The 26,139-nt window shown below is 36.7% G+C and overlaps 1 protein-coding gene across 1 annotated transcript in view; it reads left to right on the forward strand.

Moving 5' to 3' along the window:
• The window catches only part of LOC150102982 (aconitate hydratase, mitochondrial-like), a 451,613-nt gene that overhangs the window by 5,423 nt on the left and 420,051 nt on the right, over positions 1-26,139 (forward strand). Inside the window, exon 2 of the mRNA XM_090398314.1 lies at positions 18,513-18,584. Coding sequence (XP_090254440.1) covers positions 18,513-18,584 — 72 coding nt within the window. The remainder of the gene's footprint in view (positions 1-18,512; positions 18,585-26,139) is intronic.

Raw genomic sequence — 26,139 nt, forward strand, 5'->3', positions numbered from 1 at the left:
AGATCTGAAATTTTAAATTTTAATACATTTATTAGATTAAAAAAATCTAATAAATAAAAAAATCATTAAAAAATCATTAAAAAATCTAACATATATATATTATTATTATTATTATTATTTGACACCTCCAGGTAGTCCAAAGACTCATTGAGTGAGAGTGTGCCAACAGCATCGAACAATTGACCCCTTTCCAACTACTAACCGCAACTGAGCCATTGGTAGCAGAGGCTCTTCCAATTGACCAACCTTTGCTGGCAACTCGTGAGCCGGACGTTAGAATATATATTCTAAAGATACTAAGAAATTATGTACTTGTTTTTTATATATGTGTGTGTGTGTGTGTGTGTGTGTGTGTGTGTGTGTGTTAAAAACAAGTATATAGTGTGATATTAGCAATTCTCTTGATGATTATTTCAAGAACGATATATGAAAGTGGTTGCATTATTCTTGAATAAACTTATTTATACAAGTTCTTTCAAAACCTAAGCAAATTATAAATTTATAATGGTAATATAATTTTTTCTTTTAAAAAATTGCATCTTTACAATTTATTTATTTATTTTTTACAAACAGAACCCTGTGTTTATTCATTGAGTTCAAAATTTAGTAAACACAAAGTTGTGGATGAAAATTGTCAGTTTAACAAAAGATGGACATGCGACTAATATTTTACTTGCATGAAAGAACTATTTGCTTAATATGTTGTGAAAAGATATCTGTTCTCAAGGAATATAACATCAAGAGGCATTATAAAACTAAACATTCTTCAAAATTTGACAATTTGCAAGGACAGTTGCACAAAGACAAAGTGAATCAACTGCAAAAAATTTTAAAAAACGCAAAATGTATTTAAAGCTGCTTCATTACCTGCAGATACTGCAGTTCGTGCAAGCTACATTGTTAGTCAAATGTTGGCAAAAATAATGGAATCATTCTCTGATGGAGAAATAGTAAAAGAATGCTTACTAGCAGTAGCAGATGTCGCTTTTCCTGTTAAAAAAAAAAAAAAAAGATTTCGAAAATCAGCTTGTCGCAATTTACAATCCTTCGTAAATTTTGGTAAAACCCCTTTGTAGGTGATTTCAAAAATTTGAATGTGTAATAACCACTTTCTACTCAGAATCATCAGTCATATAAATTGCTATATGTTGATTTGTCTGAATTTCTGGTTGTAATCTTTGTAAATAATGTTTGTCCGTAGATTTTGGACGCCAGTGTATTAGATATACACTGCTATTATATTGAGCTCAACTTTACACCAAATAATTTCAGAATATTCAAGCACTACTGTTTTCCACTTTCACTCTTGAAGAACACAATTCCTCTGCTATCATTAACAGTACCTCCCTTTCTCTCTTCACCTTCCTGTTCTTTTGGAAAATTCTATATTTTGCCATTTCTACTCCTGACAGTATCATCCTCATTCAACCAAGTTTCCCTTGTACCAATAATCTTTGGGCATACTAATTCTATCAATGCTACAAACTCGTCCTCTTTATTTCTGATGTTTCATACATTAGTATACAAGCATAACAATCTCCTCACCACCATCACTCTGTACTCTTTCTGCTATTGTACACTTCTCTCTTTGTTTTGACCATCCTTGTTTCCATGATTCTGACTCTGATTTTCATTCACATCCTTATCATTCCCAATGTTTTGCACTGCATCAATCTTCCCTGCCATTATCACTTACTCACTTTTGCATCCCTATTCTCTCTGTCCTTTCTCAACCTCTCTCTCTCTCTCTCTTCTTCTTCTTCTTCAGCTTCTCCCACTTAAGTGGGGTCGCTGTTTGTAATGAGTCTCTTCCACACCTTCCTGTCTTGGGCTGTCACCACATCCAGGTTCTTCATCTTCCAGTCCTCTTCTACCAGCTCCCTCCATCTCTTCTTTCGCCGCCCACGCTTCCTCCTTCCTTTCACATCCATCTGCATGACCCTTCTTCCCACATATTCGTCCTCCCTCCTCATCACATGACCAAACCATCTCATCCTTGCCTCCTGTATTTTTGCTCCTAAGTTCGTAACTTTCAGTTCCCCTGACATAGTCATTTCTCAAACGATCCTTTCTCGTCACACCGCACATCCACCTAAGCATTCTCATCTCTGCTACTTCCATCTTGCTGCTGTTATTTTTCCTCAGGGCCATACTTTCTATAGCATATGTCATAGCTGGCCTCACTACTGTCCTATAAATTTTGCCTTTCAGATTGATCGGCACCCTCTTATCGCATAGCACTCCAGCCATCTCCCTCCAGTTCCTTCAACCTGCTTGTATCCTGCATCCCAGTTCCTTCTCAGCTCCTCCATCTTCTTCCACTGTTGAACCTAAGTATCTAAAGTCTCTCACCTTCCTGATGACATTTCCTTCCAGCTCCAGATCTGTCTCCTGGCCGCCGCCCACTGCGCAACACATATACTCTGTCTTACTTCTGCTCAGTCTCATACCTCTCTCTTCCAGTACTTTTCTCCATCTTTCCAGTTTAGTTCCCGCTTCTTCTCTTGAATCTACACACAGCAAGATGTCATCTGCATACAACATTATCCAAGGTGCATCTTCTCTCACCTCCTCTGTTACCACCTCCATCACAATATTAAACAGAAATGGACTTAATGCTGACCCTTGATGCAAGCCAACTGTTACTTGAAAACTTTCTGTCTGTCCCAGACAGGTCCGAACACTTGTCTTCACATTTCTGTACATTTCCCTCACCAACCTGACATATTTCTCCGGCACCTTCTTCTCCCTCAGACACCTCCAGACTTCTTGCCTTGGCACTCTATTGTATGCTTTCTCCAGATCAATAAATACCAGATGTAGCTCCCTTTGTTTCTCTCAATATTTTTCCATCATCTGCCGTAACCCAAAGTTAGCATCTGTTGTTGATCTACCAGGCATGAAGCCAAATTGTTCCTTTGCAATCTCCACCTCCTTCCTCAATCTACCATCAAGAACCCTTTCTAGGATCTTGATTGTGTGGGACATCAACATCAACTTTATTCCTCTGTAATTTTTACAGTCTTGTGCATCCTCTTTACTCTTGTAGATGGGAACAAGAGTACTCTCCCTCCATTCCTCGGGTATATTTTCCTGTTGGCAAACTTTCATGAACAGGTCCCACAGCAGGTCAATTCCCTCTTCCCCCAGTGCCTTCCATGCCTCCACTGGAATTCTGTCAGGCCCACTGATTTTTCATTCCTCATCCTCTTCATGGCCTCTGTCACTTCCATTCTACTGATGTTCTGCACCATCCCCTCAGAAGGCTGCCCATCTCCTCTGTGAGTCCTTGCATTTTCCTCATTCAAAAGTCCCTCAAAGTATATTTTCCATCTGTTTCTTATGTCCACATCCCTCCATAATACTCTTCCTTCAGCATCTTTGATCTGCCTCACATGTAAGATGTCCTTTGCTGCTTTATTTCTACATTTCGCTAGTTGGTAAATTTTTCTCTGTCCTTCCTTTGTTTCTAATTGCTCATACAGATCTTGGTATGCCATGGCCTTTGCCTGTGCCACAACTCTCTTGGCTTCTTGCTTTCTCTCTTTGTACACCTCTCTCTCCTCTTCCACTCTTGACTCATCCCACTTCTGCTTTGCCTTCCTCTTAGCTGTCACTGCTACTTGTACATCATTATTCCACCACCAACCCTCCTTCTGCTCTCTAATCTTTCCAGATGTCTCATCAAGTACCTCGATTGCACAGCTCAGGATTACTTTTGAATTATGTTTCCACCAAACTTGTACACTTTCCAGTCCATCCGAAATCCTCTCTAACACCCTCTCCCTAAAACGATTCCTCACACTCTCCTCTTTTAAGCGAAACCACTTAATTGTCTTCATCCCATGGCATCCAGAAGTTCTTATCTTCGATCTTATTTTAAAGTCTGCGCACAGCAGTCGGTGTTGTTGTGCTACTTGATCTGTTGGAATTACTTTACAATTTGTCACAACCTTAAGATGTTTTCTTCTAGTCAAAATGTGGTCAATTTGTGAGCTGTTGTTACTATTAAATGTTATCAAATGTTCTTCCCTCTTGTAGAAAAATGAGTTCACAATTGCCAGATCAAACACAGTAGCATTTGATCTGGCAATTGTGAACTCATTTGTTTTTGTGAACATTGGCAATTGTGAACTCATTTGTTTCCACAACCCTCTCTCCTTCCTGGTTCATCATTCCCACTCCATGGCCAACATGCACCCTTTCACAGTCTCTATTCTATCTTCCTATGTGCCCGTTCAAGTCTCCTCCGACAATCACCATCTCATTTTCTTTCAATTCCCTCATTTCTTCATCTAACACATTCCAGAACTCATCTTTTTCCTCTGCTGTACAACCAACTCGCGGGGCATATACACATAATACGACCACCCGCTCTTCTCCAAGACCCAATTTCATTCGCATGATCCTGTCGTTCCTTCTACCCACGTCCAGTACTTCACCCTTCATTCTGCCACACACCACAATTCCTACACCATTTCTTCCCTCGTTATTCGCTTCAGAGTAGAACAATTTATATCCATCTCCCAGTTCCTTTGCCTTTCCCCCTTTTCACCTTGTCTCCTGCACACATAAAATGTCCAACTTCCTCTTCCTCATCATGTCTGCCACCTCTCTTCCCCTTCCAGTCATGCTTCCAACATTCAGTGTTCCCACTCGCAGCATCCTCTCCACCTGTTGGGCTCGCTTCTTTAACCGCACCCGCCCTTGATGAGTTAGCCCTCGTCTACTTCTCGCAGCTGTAGGGCGATGTGGCTGCACGTCGCTTAAGGGGTACGCCCTAGCCCTTATATCATTTTCTCTTTGACTCATAATCCTCTCTCTCTCTCTCTCGCTTGCTCTCTGCCATTTAGTGATAATAATTTCATATGAATCTTATGTACCCTTACTAAACAATAATTACTCCAAATGACCAGCATTGAACCCATTCAAATGCGTTCTATCAGCTTTGAACCATTCTAACTTTCCTTCAAATTCATTCTATACATTTACAAATTGAATACTCTTTGCCTGACACAATTCAGCCATCTTGTCATTCAGTATCATTGCTCTTGTGTTCACTACTGTCATATCTGGGCAACAAACTAACCTTTCCCACTGACACTATCTTTCACCTCTGGCAACAACTTCTTCAAATTCCTGTCTATATTCTTTTTTACTTTCCAAGTTGTATGTGCCTACAACTAATTCAGATACATGTTTCTTCCTTCTTTGCAAAGCATTTGATATTCATTTTATTGTACCACCTGGAAAACATGTTTTATGCACTTTATTATTTACCACACCTTTAATGATTGAATTGCCATACAAAGCCACCTTATCATCTTTAGATACTTGCTTCTTTCTATTAACCTCTTCATTTACATTAGTTAATCTCTTCTTTAAATGTTCAGTTTCCTCCTCCATACATTTAACCTGAGTCTTCATTGTCACTAACTTTTGCCTAAGCACTTCCATGTCATTTCTATTATTATTGTTCCAAGCATTTCTATCCATTTCCTGATTATTCCTGGTAACACAGTTCTCATTTTTGGAACACCCTAACCTTTCATTGCACTTCTAACACACTATAATACATTCCTTCTTGTCATTTAATCTAATACTTTATAATTTGTAACATTTTTGAGTGCATACATAAAACAATTGTTGCATTGTATCCACTGCAAAAAGTCCAGGGAAAAACTCAATTGAGTTTTTTTTTATTTATCATTTATTTATATTTCATATAAATCTTTTATTTATATGAAACCTTATGTGTTACTGACATATGCTTCTTTACCGTCACTATTTTTGCAATGTTAACTAGCATATATGTAGGCTACTTTCCATATTGAAGAGTAAATACCAGATGGATATGATCAATGTTAGTTCAGAAGTGAGATTTAAGGATTCTTGGTGTGATAGGAAGCATGCAGTTCTTGGTACGTGAAGAATACTTTGCTTTGTTCATCAGTTTAGGAATTGGAAGAAAATAACGATGCCCTGAAGTCAGCCTTGTGTTTGGATGATGTTACAGTGATACCATCTGGATACAAGAGACATTGAAGAAGTTGCATCTGATGGCCTTGGCAAGGGGGGCCAGAAGGCTCAACTTCCATTTGAGCTCAGCTTCCCTTTTCAAAGTCTGTTTTGTTTGGTCATTGGGCTTTTTTCAGCTGTTGTGTGTTACTTTGCAGACCAAGTGAAATGCTGGGGTCTCCAGCAACTTATGATACACAGAATTCTTTTCTTCAACTTGTTCTTATTATGTTCAGATCTCTATGGAGTCAGACTCATCATGAGAGGCACCTTAATTGCACTCATTATTTGCAGATGCCATGCTCTGTCAATGCATTCCAATCAGTGGCGTAGCTAGGGGGGGGGGGTGCGTTGGGGGCGGTCCGCCCCAGGTGACACTTTTTTGGGAGTTTTCACGTGAGACAATTTTATTTGTCGATGATTCTTTTATTTATGTTATTAGTAATTTTTATTACTTAATAATTAGTTTTAACAACTATACTTACAACTAAAATAAAATATGAATATAACAAAACGGTTACAATTCAAATTCTTAAAAATAAAACAATAAAACACATGGCACGACAATTGCTTTATTTGTTTATCGCTTATACCGCGGCAGCTGCATCTCAGCAATGGCACCACAGTCAGCACATTTGCGAAAACACTTTTTTTTTTTTCATCAATGCAACATAAAACTCGAGGCTTTAAAAGTATTTTTAACTGAAAATAGGGATGAATTAGTTAACAATCAGTAACTTACGCTAAAGAAATTTGTGATGATCTGGGGATAGTCATGGATTGTCGGTGTAGAAAGAAGAAACTGATGGCAAGTGAAGAATCACGGATGCTGAATTATCACACGAAACGTAGTTGAGGAGAGAAATGTTTTTTTTTTTTTACTTTACAGAGTGATCCAAGAAATTACTGCGTCATTTCAGCAGCTTCATCTTCTTGCTGAAAATTATGCCTTCCTTACCAGACTGGCTCTACCGACCATGCAGCACATGCATTTGCACGGGGCGACAAATTTTTTGGGACGGCAAATTTGCATTTACTCTGCGTTTGACGAGTAAACGCGTCTTTGCTTGATTTTAATTACCCATGCCGATGCACATTTTCTGAACAGAATTCCACCTTTTAAAGGGTTAATTATCTCTCTATTTCTATAAAAAAATATAGTTTATGATAATTTTTCATTAAATTATGAATTTTCATTAGTTAATGCTACTACTAAAATTTATAATCAGAGATGTTGAAGACTAGCTTAACATCATGGCTTTTAAAATGTCATTTTTTTTAAGGTGAAGAAGTGGCAAAATATGCTATTGCGTGGGACGACAAAATTCGTAGGGCCGGCCCTGTTCCATACTCCATCGAATCTTTTGAATGGTAAATATGAATGTCAACTAAATCATGATCACGATGACATTAATAAGGAGGGTTCCCTCGTTGAGAGAAAAAGACTTCATAGTTTTATTTCTGTTTGCTGCTACGCAAGACAAAACAGAGACGCAGAAGGACGGTCCCCTTGAACTTTTGCAGTTTATTCTAAAATATAGTCTCAAGAACTCAGTTCCAAATATTATAGTACTATTGCGAATTTTCCTCACAATTGCTGTAAGTGTTGCTAGTTGTGAAAGGAGTTTTTCTAAATTAAAATTGATTAAGAATTACCTAAGATCTACAATGAGTATCTTGCATTTAAGAAATCTTGCCATACTCTCTATAGAACAGCAACTGAGTGATGAAATAAACGTCGACAGTGTCATCGACGATTCTGCTAACAGAAAATCAAGAAAAATAACATTTTAGAATATTGGAATTAAAGTTTTACTTCAAAAATCAACAGTATATTAATTTATTTCTCTATATGTCGTTTAGTATTTTTGGTGTGTATTGAGAGGGGCAGCAAACTCGGGGACCGCCCTGGGCAGCAAAAGTTGCAGTTACGCCACTGATTCCAATCATTCACCACTCTATGCAAAAAACCTGCTTCTCACTCCTGTGATCACATCCTCCTTATACATCTTTCAGGGATGCCCTCTTGTTCTCATCTCATCATGCTTTTTGAAAAACCAGGATAGCAATCTGGACTGGGCTTGTGGTTGGAATGAGGAATGAAGGGTCTTCATTCTGGTAAGAATTATTTTGGTTACTTGTTAGAAGCAGATGTCTAGATCAGAAAAGGAGTAGAAATCGTGTCATCCCATTCGATATTATTATGTCGAAGGACATGAGGCTGAGATTGAAAGAAGGGAGACTAGGATAATGTCATGGTGTGAATACCAAGAGGAAAGCTGATGTCTGCAATGTATTTTTCAGGAGAAGTGGTTAGAAGAAATGATGTTGGAGAGACTCAATTATCAAGTATTCTGGTAGATTGGTGAAAACTTCTGTGAAAGAATTGTTACTGACAAGTGAATATCTTGGTGTCTTGGCAAAGACACCAATATATTCACTTGTCAGTAACAATTCAAAATCAAAGCTTGCCAGTTTTGATTGGAATTAAAGAAGGAAAACCATTGAGTTGTGAATGTGTCCTCAGTTGAGACTACATTTGGACTTCAGATGATCCAGCTTCTTAGACAGATAGTGGAAAAGGTCAGCATGGTCTTTGGAATTTGGAGAGGGATATAGGCAACTGAATGTAAGTGAACGGGACAAGGACATTTTGAGCCACTGCAGATTGTAAAGAGGGATTCAAGGTTTGTTTTTCTCTGCCATGGAATATCAGAATTTACAAATGCATCATAGAGATTATTAAAATTCTTAAATAAAATATATTCAAGTGCACAAATGCCAGTAGAATGGAATACAAGTAATGGTAATATCAATATTAAAAAAAAAAGTGCATAAAAGTAAAACCTGCTAATTACAGATGTATGTATTAGTTTGGTCTTTGGAATGTGGAATACGGGGACAGATTGAGGACAGATCGAGAGAATGTAAGTTGAGAGCCTCGTGAATAGGAGGAAGAGGGGGGGGGTATGATTGAGACATATAAGCTGGTCAGGAGTTGTTATCAAGTAGACATGACAGAGATTTTTTTATAGAATGGGAGAGGGGAGTAGAACAAGAGGCCATTGCTGAAAGCTGTATAAGGAGGATGTGAGCAAAGGAGAAAAAAGCAGGTTCTTTGCATGGAGGGTGGTTGGTGAGTGGAATGCATTGCCTGAGTTTGTCGTGGATGTGGACACATTGAATCAGTTTAAGACTCAGTTGGATGAGCATTGTATGCAATAGTGAGTACCTCCCACAGTGAGTCTGACTCCATGGAGATCAAATGTTGATAATTCTAAATATATAGTAGAATAATGAACGAAAAATTAAAAAAAAAAGATGCTTTACAATGGATGTAGCATTTTATAGAATTAAATTTAGAAACTCATCATCTGTTCATAGGCTATGAAAAAACCATTTGTTAAAGTAAAAAAGACATTGTTTTGACATATTGCAAAGAATAAATATACCTAATATCTTATTACAGGCAGTATTGAATGTATACTGAAATACGTATCTGAAAAACAAACAATTAATATATATATGTATGTCAGTGGCATCTTGTGTCCATTTAGGTTGGGTGTGCTGTCTTGTGGCTTATACTCATTAGTTCAGAGGATATATGCATAAGTAAGGTGTCCTCGTTACCTCCAATTGGTGAGAGCGATCATGTGGTATTGACTTGGGAGGTTGCAAAATTCATGGATTTCTCTCTTAAGAAAATATATACATGGAACTACAGGTTAGGCAGTTATAACAAGCTTTGGAGTGAGCTTGCAGCCGTCCCATGGCAAAACATATTGCAGGGGAAAGTGTTAGCAGTGCATGGGATAAAATCAGTGGGTATCTGAGGAAAGCAACATCAGATTGTGTCCCCATGGTGAGAAAGACAAACAAGGTAGGCGTTAAATGGATGAGTAGTAGTATCAAGCTTGATCTGCAAAAAAAGAAAATGTTATGGAGAATTTACAAGGAGAAAGGTGATCAGTACATGAACAGTGCAAGGCTCAAGCTAGGAATGTTACCAGCATAGTAAGAAAAGCTAAATCAGATTATGAGAAGACCTTAGCCAAGGAGATCAAGGGTAATCCCAAAGAGTTCTTCTGCTATGTGGCAAGTAAAAGGAAGAATGACTTCGAAAAGATAACTTTAGTGGGTGCTGATGGTATTGAGGTGGCAAATTCAGATGTAATAGTAGAGTTACTGAGTGATCACTTTTCAAAAGTCTATCACCCAAGTGAGGATATCTCTGTACCTGTAGCAATAACTAATGTGAGAATTGAAGTTAAGAAATCAGAAGTACTTAGTATATTGCAAAATTTAAATATAAACTACTGTAGGTTTAGATGGAATATCAGCTCGTGTGTTGCGTGAATGTGCAATGGAATTGTCAACGCCTCTTACTTGGTTATTTAACTAAAGTTTGAACTTAAGTTAAATATGGTCCCTAGGGAGTGGAAGGAAGGCAAAGTAGTTCCTCTGCATAAAGGTGGCTCTAAAACTGCAGTAGTTAATTACAGACCAATCACCATCTTGGGAGTGGTGGTAAAAGTATTGGAAAAGTTGGTTAAAGACAAAATTCAAGAATGGGTGGATCAGGATATGATACTCTATAGGAGCCAACATGGTTTTGTTAAAGGACGATCCTGCCTTAGCAATTTATTAACTTTTTATAATAGAATGACATCTGAGTTGGACAAAGAAAATGGCTACACAGTGGTATTTTCAGATTTTGCTAAGGCATTTGACAGGATACCTCCAGGGAATATTGTTGCACAAATTGGAGTGGATGGATACTAAATTGGTGATATGGATAGGAGAATGGTTCAGAGAGAAATACCAGAAGGTGGTGTATGGAGGAGCAGAGTCCAGGATGAGACAGGTGACCAGTAGTGTGCCTCAGGGCTCTGTGCTTGGGCCATTATTGTTTAATTTGTATGTAAATGATATAGGAAATGGCTTAAAGGGAGATATTCAGTTATTTGCCGATGATGCAAAGTTCGGTAGCGCAATAAAAAATCAAGCTGAAGTTGAAAGTTTGCAGGATGATTTAAATAAGCTTGCGAAATAGGCAAAAGGTTATGGATGTTAGTTCAATGTGGAAAAGTTTAAAGTTATGCATTTTGGGATTAAAATATAACCAGCTGTGTACTACATTGATGGAACGGTACTCCAAGAGATTGATGAGACTAAAGACTTAGAGGTGTTGGTGGATAGGGAGATGAAGTTCAGGGGACCCATTGCTAAGGTGTCCAAGATTGCACATAGGATTACTTGGTTATCGAGGAACACACTAACATCCAGAGATAAAGAGCTTATTATTCCCTTTTATAAGGTGTTGATACTTCCACATTTGGATTACTGTGCTCAGGTCTGGTCACCTGGATTCCTTGGAGATGTAGAAGTTGTGGAGAGGGTTCAGAGGAAAGTGACTAAGTTGGTGAGTGATGTAAAAAATGCTCCTTATATTAATAGATTGAGAGCTTGTGGATCGCAGAGGTTGGTTGATAGGCAGAGAAGAGGGGATATGATAGAAACATTTAAATTACTAAAAGGTTTTTATAAGATTGATGCAGGGAAAATGTTTCAGCTGTGTGATAGTAATGGAAGAACAAGAGGTCATCCCTGGAAATTAAGGAAAAGTGTGGTTAACAAGGGTGTGAGAACAAGGTTTTTTGCCTTGAGGGTGGTGAATGAGTGGAATGCATTGACTGTCTCTGAGTTCTTAGTCTGTAAATGAATTCAAAAAAAGATAGGATAGATATTGTTTTGATAGTTTGGGTCTTCCCTGATGAGTCTACTGACTCCATGGAGATACCCGTAAGAATAATGCAACTCGCGCTACAAAATTCACATCAATTTGACTGTATGATTGCATTGAGTGTATAGCACATTAGCACTCATCTTAATTGCTCCAATGAAATTACTTGTAAGATAACTTTGAATACTTTAATTTATCAATTAATATGATTTTAAACATGGAAAGCATAAAGGTCAAATGAACAATAGCTGTGAGGAGATTAGAACAATAGCTGTGGTGAGATTAGATTCCCTTTGGCATCTAGAGTGAGACGTGGATAATTTGAATTTTGATACACTTTTTAAATACAGTGATATAATAGGCACAGAAATTAAAAGTAATTACTTGGGAAAATTATTTTTTTCTTGACTGAACTGAAGAAAGGCCGAAATAACTCATTTTACTTATACACAAGTTCCAACCTTATTCGATTATAATCATACCATCTGTTTGATTTAGATTGTATGATTATGACTATGATTATAAATATATATTAAAAACTTGTCTATATTGGTGTCAATTCTGTAGATAAACTTATATGTTGGTTACACATGACTAAATTTTTCAGGAAATGACAACATGTACTAAAAAATTAATTAAAAAAAATTTTAATCAATACCTTCCTATATTTCGGCTATGTTACACTGCCATCTTCTGGGAACATAAACTATGATATTTGCATGCAGGCACTCACAATAAGCAAATGAGCTCGTTGTTAGTGCCTGTGTACGCATATCATAGTTTTATATTCCCAGAAAGTGGCAGTGTAACATTGCCGAAATATAGGAAGGTATTGATTAAAGTTTTTTTTTTTTTAAATTAATATTTTAGTACATGTAATTTCCTGAAAAATTTAAAGTCATATATATCGGTGTCATAAACAATAAGTTCACACTTTACACACGTAAAACAGATGAAACTCAGAAAACAAAAACAGCAACTCATGACAAAGTTGAATTGGATTGCCTTACACAATAACTAATCACAGCTACTAATGACTTTCTGGGTGCTATTGTCTCAGTGCACACCCAGCCTCACCTTCTGGGCAGTTTAAAACTACTGGAATGCTAAGAATTTGATGCTATGTGCCATCTGCATGTCTGTTTAAAGGACTCAAAGGTGTCAGTATATCTGACAACACACCTGGGCTATTAACGTGAATGTGATGCAATGTTTACGCATCAAAGTGTCCTCTTCATGACGCATCAGTATGTTGTGTTTAATTTTAGGAATCACAAGAAGCTAGGAAATACTTAGGGGAGTCTTTAACAGGAATAATGAAAATATATAATACTTATGATATTGCTATTCCATGGGTGTTCACCGCACATCTGGAATATTCGCCCCTGATATTAATGAAATACTAATACAGTGGAATAATTTAAATAAGCCTGGTACAGAAATTTCTTGTAATAAAATACATATGCACTTTTTAAAGAAAGAGCCAAGTGGTTTTATTTTGGTGATGTAAAATAAATAGAAATAGATGAATATAAAAGATCCAACATTATTTGTTGGATTTATTTGAAATATTTGTTGTTGAAATAAGGTTGGACAATAGCATATTTCTATTTAAATATGCTATTGTTTACAAATTAAGTAATATCACATAAGAAAGATAAATTAAAGATACCAAGAAATTATATACTTGGTTTAATTCTTTTATCAGTGGGAGCCAGACCCAGAGGTAATGAAGTAATGCAGAAGTCATATTTTCCTATACATAGCCTAAAGGTGTCATATAAAATACTCTGGATTAGAGATAATTGTTGGATGTTTTTCCACTTGGTTATACTATAAATTAAAGATATCAAGAAATTATATACTTGGTTTAATACTTTATCCAAGTGTAAGCTAAGTTTGTGCCTTAAGTATTTTCAGGACTAAGGCAACTTCAACCTTGATATCACTTCTGGGTCTGGCTTCCACTGATGAGATGTCAATAAAGGTCAAAACCAGTCTAGATAGTGACCCTTCCCATAATGCATAGCATTATTCATGTCTGCAAGGATATGTGCTTTGCATTATGGGATACTAAGGCAAGTGATGTGAAGTCATTAGCTTCTATATACGTGTTACCCTAGTCCTGAAAATACTTCAGGCGTAAACTTTGTTTGCTTACACTTGGATAAAGGATTAAATGAAGTACATAATTTCTTGGTATCTTTTAATTTACAGTATAACCAAGTGGAAATACTTCCAACATAAGATAATTTACCAAGTGTAATACATAATTTGAACATCATAGTTGAACAGTTTGGAATGAAAATATCGATTGATAAAAACTAAAACCATGGCATTTTGTAGACAAACTCCATTAGAACTAAAACAGTTATTAATAATAAAACAGATAAATACTTTTAATTATCATGGATTTGAAATATCACTTGAAGGAGGAAAGGACATCAACTTGAAAACTTCAAATTTTTTGCAGGTTATGGGCCTAAAAAAAAAACAGAAAAAAAAAGCACTTAAAATATACAGTACTCTAGCACTGCCTACATTATTATTATTCAGTGAAATTTGGACAGTAATAAACAAAGAATAAAAATGAATGAAATGAGATTCACAAGGACAACTGCCATATACACATTATTAGAGCGAAAAAGGAATGAAGATATTTTAAAAGAACTAAAATCAGTGGACTAAAGTAAACGAAATTGGATAGAGCACATAAACCAAATGACCAGTATTTTGTATTCTAAACAATTAATAAAATATAAACCAAATAGGAAGGGAAGGCTACTGGGTAGACCTCAAAATAGGTTATTAGATTAAAATGAGACTGCAATAGATCGTATGGTCTGTATCAGTATTTAGTGTTATGATGAACTTTCATGGTTGGGCACTGACACTATTCAATAATGAAATTCCAAGGATATCCTGACAGGAGGGAGGTATCTTGCTTGGAGAGTTGCATATAGCCACTTTCCAGTAAGTGCTATTAAACGGAAGTGCTTTAATGCTGGTGATCTAATCTGTGATATTTATTACAGATTGAGAACAGTAGGGCATGCATTCTAGGATATGTTCTCTTGCCCTGTGTATTTGGAATGGATTGTAATGTGCTGAGCATTCATTCTCATAGCAGTGCATTTTTTTTTATCATGGGATTTAGTTAGTTCACCAGTAGTTAACAACAATGCAAGAAAGAATTTTGATCTATAAAAAATTAACCATTTTTCTACTAAATTCAGTTATCTCAAGTCAAACAGTTGAAAAATCGGTTCTTTGCAATTCACATTTTGCAGGCATGTGGTGACATCTGTTAAGGAATATATTGTCTTCACCTATGTACAGTGCACACCGTGTATAATACATTTCCAAAAATGGAAAGGCAAATCTTGGAAAAAAAATAATGCAAAGTAAGTTTCAGATTTTGAAGTGATACCATTTTAAGTATTGTCAGTATACTGTGCAGACAGTAAAATCAGTTGTACCCGGTATTATTATTATCACAGTAATCTTGTTAAGTGGAGGCCCACTTAACTAGCAATATGTCTATCATATTGAAGCTGGGAATTATTTAACTCCCTGCATTTGCAACACATTCTGGCAATGGGTTCTACTCGCTAACCATTCTCCATGTAAAAAAAAAATATACTCCTCACACCATTTTATTTATTTTACTGCTTTTTAGAGTATCAGTTCAATAAAATAGAAAATTAAAAATTGTATATAAAAATTTTAAAATGTCTTAATATAAAAACTAATACTTAGTTATTATTTTTTTAATTTAAACATAGTAACAAACAAAGAGCATTTATTGCTTTCTTAGCAATGGTTAAAAATGGATATTTGTCTACTTCTGGATGAATTACATTTATAATGTAATTTTGGTCTCTTGCTTGTGAAGTTAAGATTTTGTATACTTTATGTCAATTATAATATGCATCTCAGTTTTAACTTGACCCAGTGTTAAAGTGCATATTATATGTAGGTGAAGACAGTAATTCACTTCAACTCTAGCATTTCTCTGTTTACATCTACTATATGGGGGAAAATATATGTACTGGTGCATGCACACAGAAGAATCTCGCAGCCAGAGTGTAACATGGTCTGTTTCTTCCCAGGAATATTAAAAATAATAGGAAGTCTGCAGGCTGGCAACAGAACTGCATATCATCAGGAAAGTTATACCAGTCAGCTAATAATGAAGCCCTCATTATGTAATAGAATATAGAAGCAGTTGACAAGTCAAGCATGATGTCTGCTAAATGATTGCATAACACCCTAAAGTAGTACTGAAAATTCTTTTTTCACCTCCTGCATGAAATAGTGTAAATTCTCAGATGCTGTACAAAGTAGTAAAACCAGGAAAAAACACTTAAAGATTTTCAACTGACTATCATAAAATAGAATTTTCAAAACTTCAATACACTTTGAGCAACAACCGCTAAAATGGTATTTGCATCACTTGGTAAACAACTTTTCAAAGTAAAAGGAAGATGCTTCTCAATCTTAGTTCTTCCCATACAACAAAAACCCTTTTATTTCTGTGTATGTATTGAAATATCTCATTGGAAGAGAAGAAAAGGCAGAAGAGGAGAGAGAGAGTAGATGTGACAAATGTTGCATTGCTCTGCATGTTACTCTCCCACAGTTTGAAGAATATCATATGATGGCTAAATTTTGAAAGGATGACGGAGGTGATTGATGCAGAATGCTCAGTATTGTATTGAAATACTGTTTTTCAGTAAAACATGATTCATAAGTCAGTTTTGATCAACTTTGAATTGAAGACAAATTTTGCAAGGAGAGTGGCTGGCTTCTGTTTTCTCATCAACAAAAAGGTTAATGAATTTAAAATTTCATTTATGAAAACAACAAAAATGTGGATTCAGAAACAATCAGTATGATATGTAAAGTTTTATAATGTTGTTTGTGTTATGAAAATTCTTTCATTCAGTCTGTTGATTTTTAAACTTAGAAATATCTTAACAGTTACCAAAAATTTTTGCAAGGTAGACCTGTCCTCCCCTTTCCCCCCACATACACTATGCCTATGGTGAAAACCCATCAATTTTTTTTCACCTCAGTATTTTTACAATATTCATATTTCCAATTCAGAATGAAACTAGTTTGGGTAGTGATTCTTCCCATAAACAAGACAGTAGAATCATCTGAAAAGAGTGTGTGATGCATTTTGTGATTATAGTGCAATTTGAAGTTAAGTCATTTACCATAGGCATTAAGATATGTCATACAAAATTTTTTTTGCTGATACTTGGATGTAGGATAAAGCAGAACTTGTTTTGTAAAATAATAGGTGCTGGTATACCTAAATTGCCACCAGGAAAAGTTGAAAATTAAAAGAATTCTGCATCAGTATGTTACTTAATAAAGGTTTATTGTTTCTCCAACCAAGCACTCCTCTGGCATTCTGTTTTTCACTCCATGAATCATTGAATCTCCATACATCACACTTTTAACTGCTCCATTCTTTCTTTCCTCATCTGAATCTCCCTCTCTCTACCCCCCCCCCCCACTCTCCTTGCTTGCTATTTATCCATCCAATCATCACCATCCTACAAATCTGATACACTCCCTAATGTTATCTCCCTTTCCACATTACGCTTATCTTCCTCACCCTCAGTTGTGCACTCATCTCTCCATCTTGGCATTCAGTTTCTGACACACTTCTAGCAAAGTTGGTTATGCTAATATCCATGTCGCCTAGCCCTTCCCATTTCCTACATTTTATGCAAACATGCACTGTCCAGTCTCTTTCCTGGCATATTTCTAATTGCTGGGAAGCAAACATGCCACAAAATCTTGTATTGTACTATTGTACAATCTGGTCTTTAAATGGTGGTGAACTGTGCTATTACATGTTGGCAAAATGAATTACAGCAGTTGCCATTATTGATACACAACACAAAAGACACTGTCAAGGTATATTAAAAATAATAATATGCTAAATAACAAAAACCTCAAAGCATGAACTATTCAGTCTGTATGATATAATGAGATAAGACTCCCTCTAAATTTAAAGCAAATGTCCTAATTATTTATATCGAAACATATTTTTCCTCTGCCACCTCATTAACACTTCCTGCTCTTTTATTTCTGTCTTGCTGCTCTATCTTTTGACTTTAATGTCAGGTTTAATGGTGCTTTTTTCTTAATGTGATCCACATAGATGATGATAAACAGTGAAGATAGTGTACCCTTGTCTTACAGTCGATTTTACATCAAGCTGCCTCCCTCTCTACCTTTGTCAGTTCTGACTTGCAATTAAATGTAGACTGTTTATTGCTCTGTATAATATTCTGTTTACCTAATATGATTGTAGTGTTTCGAAAAGCTTTTTCTTGGCACAAAACTTAAATACAAATTTTTGTTATATTATTTGTTTTTTAAAGGAAAAATCTGATCCTAAAAACTCTTAGCGTGTTTGTTCTCCTCTTAATTTCCCTTCCAATTTTTCTTACTCTTCTCAAGTATACTTGCATAAGTCTTCATAAAGTACTGCAACTTCTTGCAGCAGACTTTGTAAATTGAATATTGTAATACAGTTTATATGAAATGCTTTTTAAAAAAAAAAAAAATATATATATATATATATATAACCAGTTCGGTGCACTCTGTCTTTAGTGTACCGCCAGTCCCTGTCGATAATAATAAAATCATAAATTCTGTATTTTTAATATTTTTCGTTTTTTTTTTTTGTGCATGTGTGTGGATTGTTAATGATTGTTTTTGTTTTCAGGGGCTAAAAGCACTTAGCTTTCCATCTCTAATTAGACTCTATGTATCACCATTAACTGCTGCTGTGCACAATGTAAGTAATGTATTTTTGAAATTTGGTTTTATGTTGTAATAAATTGCATATGTGTTTGTTTATATATATATATATATATATATATATATATATATATATAAAGTCAGGGTAAAGTTAGAGTTTCATATTTCTGAATGGAAGAGAAAAAAATTTAAATGAATGAGTTTTGAAACATTATTTATTACGGATAAAGATTATTTCAAACAAATACGCAAGCAGTTTTGAGGGGATCTCAAACTGCAGTCCACACAGAGGCAGAGCTAGGGAGGGATGGAGGGGGACGATCCGCCCCAGGAGGCACTTTGAACCTTTGTTGAACTTTTGCAGTTAATTCTAAAATACAGTCTCGAGAACTCATTTCCAAATATTGTAATACTACTACTACGAATTTTCCTCACAATTGCTGTAAGTGTTGCTAGTTGTCAGAGGATTTTTCTAAATTAAAATTGATTATGAATTACCTACATTACTATGAAATAGACTTCGAAAATGTCATCGACGATTTTGCTAACAGAAAAGCAAGAAAAATAATATTCCAAATTGTTGAAATTAAGGTTATGGGAAAATTTGAAACAAATTCTCACAAAAGCAGCAACAGAAACCTTAGAAATAAAGCACAAATGGATTAGAAAAAGAGGACTACGAGACTGGAACAAAGAAATAGAAAATATAATAAAATCCAAAAAGGACAGTTACCAGAAATGGCTAAATTCCAAAACAAAAAGAAATAGTGCAGTTGCAAAACGAGAAGGAAAAAACATAGAGAAAGATGGAACAATTTCGTAACAGAACTAGAAAAGGATTTATTTAAGCCACAACCCAAAACCTATAAAGTAATAAAATACATGAATAAAGAAATAAAAGAAAAGATAAAAATACAAACAATAGATTTAGAAAAATGGGTGACCTATTTCCAAAATCTCTGGACAGATGAGAACAATGAATTAAAATTTTATAAGACAAAGAATGACCTAATAGAAAATATCACAATGTTAGAACTGAAAAATATAATAAAGAAGATGAAAAATAGGAAAACGCCAGGAGAAGACAATATAATTAGAGTGTGATATTTTTGTCAACCTTCAGAATGAAGGAAACAGGGATATGACAAGAAACGGCAAGGTTGTACATGAAAATTGTGAGAGTGTGAATGTAGAAAGTGTGAATGACAGTATAAATGGTTTGATGGGTATAGTGTGTTCAGGAATGACAGAGAGAATAAAATGGGGGGAGGAGTATTGTTGATGATAGCTGATGAGCTCCAGCCAAGGAGAATAGAAGTTGAATTGCAGGATAGAGAAAAGAGCACATTTGAGGCCATTTGGTGTGAGATTGTGGCTAGCAGAACTAAATATACAATTGGGTGCTGCTATAGACCAGGTGATGGAAAAGATGGTGGTGACAGTATGCACAAGCAGATAGAAGAAATGGGTGGAAGGAGGGTGATTATTATGGGAGATTTCAACTATGGTCGCATTGATTGGAGTGAGGAGAGGACACACGGGAGGAAGGAACTGGATTTTACGCGGTTATTAAGGGATAACTATCTGCGACAGCATGTAATGGAAAATACTAGGGGTCAGAGAGTGCTTGACCTAGTAATTACATCTGAGGATTTGGCTGTAACAAATATGACCACATTGCCACCAATCGGTGAGAGTGATCATAGGGTCTTAACTTGGGAGGTGGCTAAAGGTGTAGAATTTTCAATTAAGACAGGGTACATGTGGAATTATCGGGCTGGAAAGTATGACAAGCTTAGGAGTTTGATTGGTTCAGTGCCATGGCATGTACAACTGCAAGGACTAGAAGTTGATAGTGCATGGGAGGTAGTTAAGAAGTGCTTGCATGAAGCAATGGCTGACTGTATACCTAGAGTCCGAATAATAAATCAAGTAGGGCTTAAATGGATGAATAACACCATTAAGCTTGAGTTGCAAAAAAAGAAACAACTATGGAGGGAATTTAAGGAGAAGGGTGACCGGCAGGCACATGAACGGTATAAAGCACAGGCCAGAAGGGTGACGAGTGTGGTAAGAAAAGCAAAAAAGGATTACGAAAGAACATTGGCCATGCAGGCTAAAGAGAATCCTAAACAGTTTTTTAGATATGTAGCAAGTAAAAGGAAAAATGTACATGGCAGATTGATTTTAAAGAATGCCGATGGTAAGGAGGTAACTGAATCAGTTGAGATAGTTGAGTTACTGAGTGAGCACTTTGCAAAAGTATATCATCCAGGTGGTGACATTGCAGAAACGAATAAACCAGTAGATTATACGGGAATTGTGGTTAATGAAGTGGAGGTGAGTAGTCTATTGCATAACCTCAATGTCAATACATCTGTGGGATTGGATGGTATACCAGCTCGTGTTGTACGAGAAGCAGCTAAAGAATTGTCAGTACCCTTGACCATTTTGTTTAATTTGAGTCTCGGGTCTGGGTTAGTCCCGAGCGGGTGGAAAGAGGGGAAAATAGTTCCACTGCATAAAGGTGGTTCCAAGACTGCTGTAGTAAATTACCGACCGATTAGCATATCAGGAATCATTGTCAAGGTCTTAGAGAAAATAGTCAAGAGGAAAATACAATATTGGATAGAAGAAAATGGGATACTGTATCGGGGACAGCATGGTTTTGTGAAGGGTAGGTCATGCCTCAGTAACTTGCTCACGTATTATAACACAGTGACGGCTGAACTGGATAAGGGTAATGGGTTTACGGTGATTCTACTGGACCTTGCCAAGGCCTTTGACAGGATTCCACATGGAATTCTAATCAGTAAATTGCAGCATATGGGAATGGACATAGGGTTGGTGAGATGGATAGGAGGGTGGTTGACGGAGAGATATCAGAGAGTGGTTTACTCGGGAGTAGAGTCCACAAGACGGCCTGTGACTAGTGGTGTGCCACAAGGATCTGTTCTTGGACCACTGCTGTTTAATTTGTTCATAAATGATATAGGAAATGATCTGAAAGGAACAGTTCATTTGTTTGCGGATGATGTGAAGTTGGGTAGGGCAATAGTGAATGCAGATGACGTCAAAATTTTGCAGGATGATTTGGATAGATTGGAGGTCGGGGCTAAGGAGAATGGATGTCAGTTTAATGTGGCAAAATGTAAGGTTATGCATTTTGGGGTGAAAAGATTGGCGGCAGTTTACTGCATTGGTGGAACCGTGCTCCAGGATATTGATGAGGCACGAGATTTAGGAGTGTTGGTAGATAAGGAATTGAAATTTAGGGGACACATTGCAAAAGTGACCAAAACAGCTCATCAAATCACTTGGTTGCTGAAGAATACGATGACAAGCAGAGACAAGCAGGTTATTGTTCCTCTGTATCGAGCCTTGATAAGACCTCATCTAGACTACTGTGCTCAGATTTGGTCACCTAGGTTTCTTCTTGATGGGGAGGAGGTGGAGAGGATCCAGAGGCGAGTGACCAAGATGATAGCAGGTCTGTGGAATGAACCGTATGAGAACAGGTTGAGGATTTGTGGGTTGCAAAAATTGGTTGATAGGCGGAGGAGGGGAGATATGATTGAGACATTCAAATTACTGAAGGGTTTCTATAAAATTAATTCGGAAGATATTTTTGAGAACAGGGCTGGTTGTGGGAGGACTAGGGGACATCCATGGAAACTGGGCAAAAGTGTGGTTAGTAAAGGTGTTAGAGCTGGGTTCTTTACTTTTAGAGTAGTGAATGAGTGGAATGCGCTCCCTGAGTCTGTGGTGGATGCTGTGACAGTGAATGAGTTTAAGGCGAGGTATGATAGATACTGTATGAATGTCAAATAGTTGTGATGAATATGATTTGGGGCCTCCCTCGATGAGTCCAATGACTCCCTGGAGTTGCCCGTAATAATAGTAATAATAATAGTAATAAATATAGAACTATACAAAAATGCAGGTGAAAAATTTAATGAAAGACTTTTGAAATTTTTTAATATGGTTTGGATGTCCGGAAAAACCCCTAGCTCTTGGAAAAAAGCACTGGTCATCCCAATCTATAAAAAACTGGTAATTAGTTTACGGAATTAACAACGCATATAAAGATATGGTATGTGCACTCAGGAACTAACACAAAGCAAATGAGGAAGAAAGCAAGAAACTAATATTGTTCCTAAAGTCCTAATGCTGCTCTCTTGCGGGCTAATTTGGTAGTCTTGGCAGTTGGGCTGAAGTTCTCATAATGAAAGTCTCCCAAATTTGGGGCAGTTTCATGCACCCAAATTTGTTGAGGTTAGGAACGTTTTTTAGAGCTGCTGAAGATTCTTTGAATAATCTTTCGTATTTAAACTTGCTGCGATGGATTATTTTTGTTTTCTTCCAACGAATTTTATGGTGGGTATCTAAGGCATGGTCTGCCAGCCCAGAGTGGCTGTACTGGTGAAACCGGATGTAGTCTTGGTGTTCTGAAATCCTGATATTTGTTGTTCTGCCTGTTTGGCCAAAGTAGGGCAATTTGCAGCTGCAAGGGACCTGGTATACACCAGGTAGGTCTAGGGGAAGTGGTTGGTCTTTGGTAGAGCGGATAAGGGATGCCAACTTTTTATATGGTCTGTAACAGGAAGTAAGGTCATATTTTTTGAGGATATTGGTTATTTTTTCAGAGGTGCCCTGGATGTAGGGGATGGTGATAGACTTGGTGTAATCTTTATTGTGGAGGGGGATTGTGGTTTACAGGTTTTAGAATTTTTTTGGATTTTTTGGGGGTTATAGCCATTGGCTAAGAAAGCGTTGAGGATGTGGTTTAGTTCAATAGTCAGGGCCTTGTCATCTGAGCAGATTAATTTTGCCCTGTTATATAGTGTTTTTATCACCCCATATTGTTGTGAGGGGAGGGGGGGGGGATTGCTGGTGAATGTAACTGCCAGTGTGGGTGGGTTTTCTGTAAACAGAGAAAACCAAAGATCCATCAAGCTGGCAGGTGATTAAAGTGTCTAGGAAGTGGAGGGTGTTGCTTTCCTCTTTTTCTAAGGTGAACTGGACTCTGGGATGTTGGTTGTTTAAGTGTGTTAGGAACTTGGAGTGTGTCTGAGCCATGTGGCCAAATAGCAAACACATCATCCACATAACGAAGCCAAATAGTGGGTTTTTGTGGGGCGGAGTTTAAGGCTTTCTCTTCAAATGTCTCCATAAAGAAATTGGCCAAGGGTGGGGAAAGTGGTGAACCCATGGCTGTCCCCTCTATCTGTTTGTAGAACTTTCCTTGCCAAACGAAATAGCCTGAGTTCATTGTGAACTGAAATAGGGCTGAGATATCGGGAGGAAACTTGGCTTGGATGAGCTCAAGGGTTTCTTTGAGTGGGACATTAGTGAATAGGGAGGAGACGTCAAAAAGCCATGGGTTCACCACTTTCCCCACCCTTGGCCAATTTCTTTATGGAGACATTTGAAGAGAAAGCCTTAAACTCCGCCCCACAAAAACCCACTATTTGGCTTCGTTATGTGGATGATGTGTTTGCTATTTGGCCACATGGCTCAGACACACTCCACTCCTTCCTAACACACTTAAACAACCAACATCCCAGAGTCCAGTTCACCTTAGAAAAAGAGGAAAACAACACCCTCCCCTTCCTAGACACTTTAATCACCTGCCAGCTTGATGGATCTTTGGTTTTCTCTGTTTACAGAAAACCCACCCACACTGGCAGATACATTCACCAGCAATTCCCCCCCCCCCCCTCACAACAACATGGGGTGATAAAAACACTATATAACAGGGCAAAATTAATCTGCTCAGATAACAAGGCCCTGACTATTGAACTAAACCACATCCTCAACGCTTTCTTAGCCAATGGCTATAACCCCAAAAAAATCCAAAAAATTCTAAAACCTGTAAACCACAACCCCCTCTACAATAAAGATTACACCAAGTCTATCACCATCCCCTACATCCAGGGCACCTCTGAAAAAATAACCAATATCCTCAAAAAATATGACCTTACTGCCTGTTACAGACCATATAAAAAGTTGGCATCCCTTATCCGCTCTACCAAAGACCAACCACTTCCCCTAGACCTACCTGGTGTATACCAGGTCCCTTGCAGCTGCAAATTGCCCTACTTTGGCCAAACTGGCAGAACAACAAATATCAGGATTTCAGAACACCAAGACTACATCCGGTTTCACCAGTACAGCCACTCTGGGCTGGCAGACCATGCCTTAGATACCCACCATAAAATTCGTTGGAAGAAAACAAAAATAATCCATCGCAGCAAGTTGAAATATGAAAGATTATTCAAAGAATCTTCAGCAGCTCTAAAAAACGTTCCTAACCTCAACAAATTTGGGTGCATGAAACTGCCCCAAATTTGGGAGACTTTCATTATGAGAACTTCAGCCCAGCTGCCAAGAGTACCAAATTAGCCCATAAGAGGGCACCATTAGGACTTTAGGAACAATATTAGTTTCTTGCTTTCTTCCTCATTTGCTTTGTGTTAGTTCCTGAGTGCACATACCATATCTTTATGTTCCCGAAGATGGCAATGTGACATTGCCGAAATATAGAAGTTATTTATTAAAGTTACCTTTAATTAATATACTTTATATGCGTTGTTAATTCCGTAAATTAATTACCAGTTATGTCTAACCAACGTATAAGTCTTACTACTAGAATCTATAAAAAAGGAAATAAAGACAATTGCAATAATTATAGGGGAATTAGCCTGCTGAATACAGGATATAAAATATATGCAGGAATATTAAAAGAGAAACTAAGCAGCATTGTAGAAAACAAATTACTAGAAGAACAAAATGGCTTCCGAAAAGGCCGATCCTGCATAGATCTAATTTTTACTTTAAAATTATTAATAGAAAAGAGAAGAGAATTTCAAAAAGAAACACGTGACGTTTATTGATTATGAAAAAGCTTTTGACAAAATTAGTCGACAAAAATTGTTTAAAATATTAACAAATTTAAACATACCAAACCAACTTTTACAATCTATTCAAGAAATATATACAGGAAATAAAATAGCAGTTAAATTAGAACACACCTCAGAATGGAAAGATATATCAAGAGGAGTACAACAAGGATTTACCCTCTCACCTCTGCTTTTCAATATATATATAAATGAAATATTAACAATCTGGAAACAGCATAACCCATTTGGTATACAAATGACCCTGCAAATGAAGATAGATACACTACTATTTGCAGATGATCAAATAGTATTAGCTACATCAGAAGATGACTTACAAAGATCATTAAAATCATTAAATGATATCTCAAAGCAATATAATATACAATATCCAAAGAAAAAACAAAAATAATGGCATTCAAAGGAGAAAACCCAATAAGAAGTAAAATAGTGATAGATAATAAAATACTAGAACAAGTAAACACTTTCAGATACTTGGGATGTGATCTATCATACGAAGAAGAAAAAGAAATAGACACTAAAATATCAAACTTTGTCAAAGTAAATGGCATAATAAATAGTATATTTAAGCCATCCCTGGTACAAAAACACACTAGAATCAGACTATATAATGTCTTGTCAAAACCAACTCTACTATACGGAAGCGAAACATGGACCATGAAAAGGAAAGAT

This window comes from Typopeltis vanoorti, chromosome 9, assembly GCF_054136105.1.
Source record: "Typopeltis vanoorti isolate ZY-2024b chromosome 9, IOZ_Tvanoo_1.0, whole genome shotgun sequence".
NCBI classification, from domain to species: Eukaryota; Metazoa; Arthropoda; class Arachnida; order Uropygi; family Thelyphonidae; genus Typopeltis; species Typopeltis vanoorti.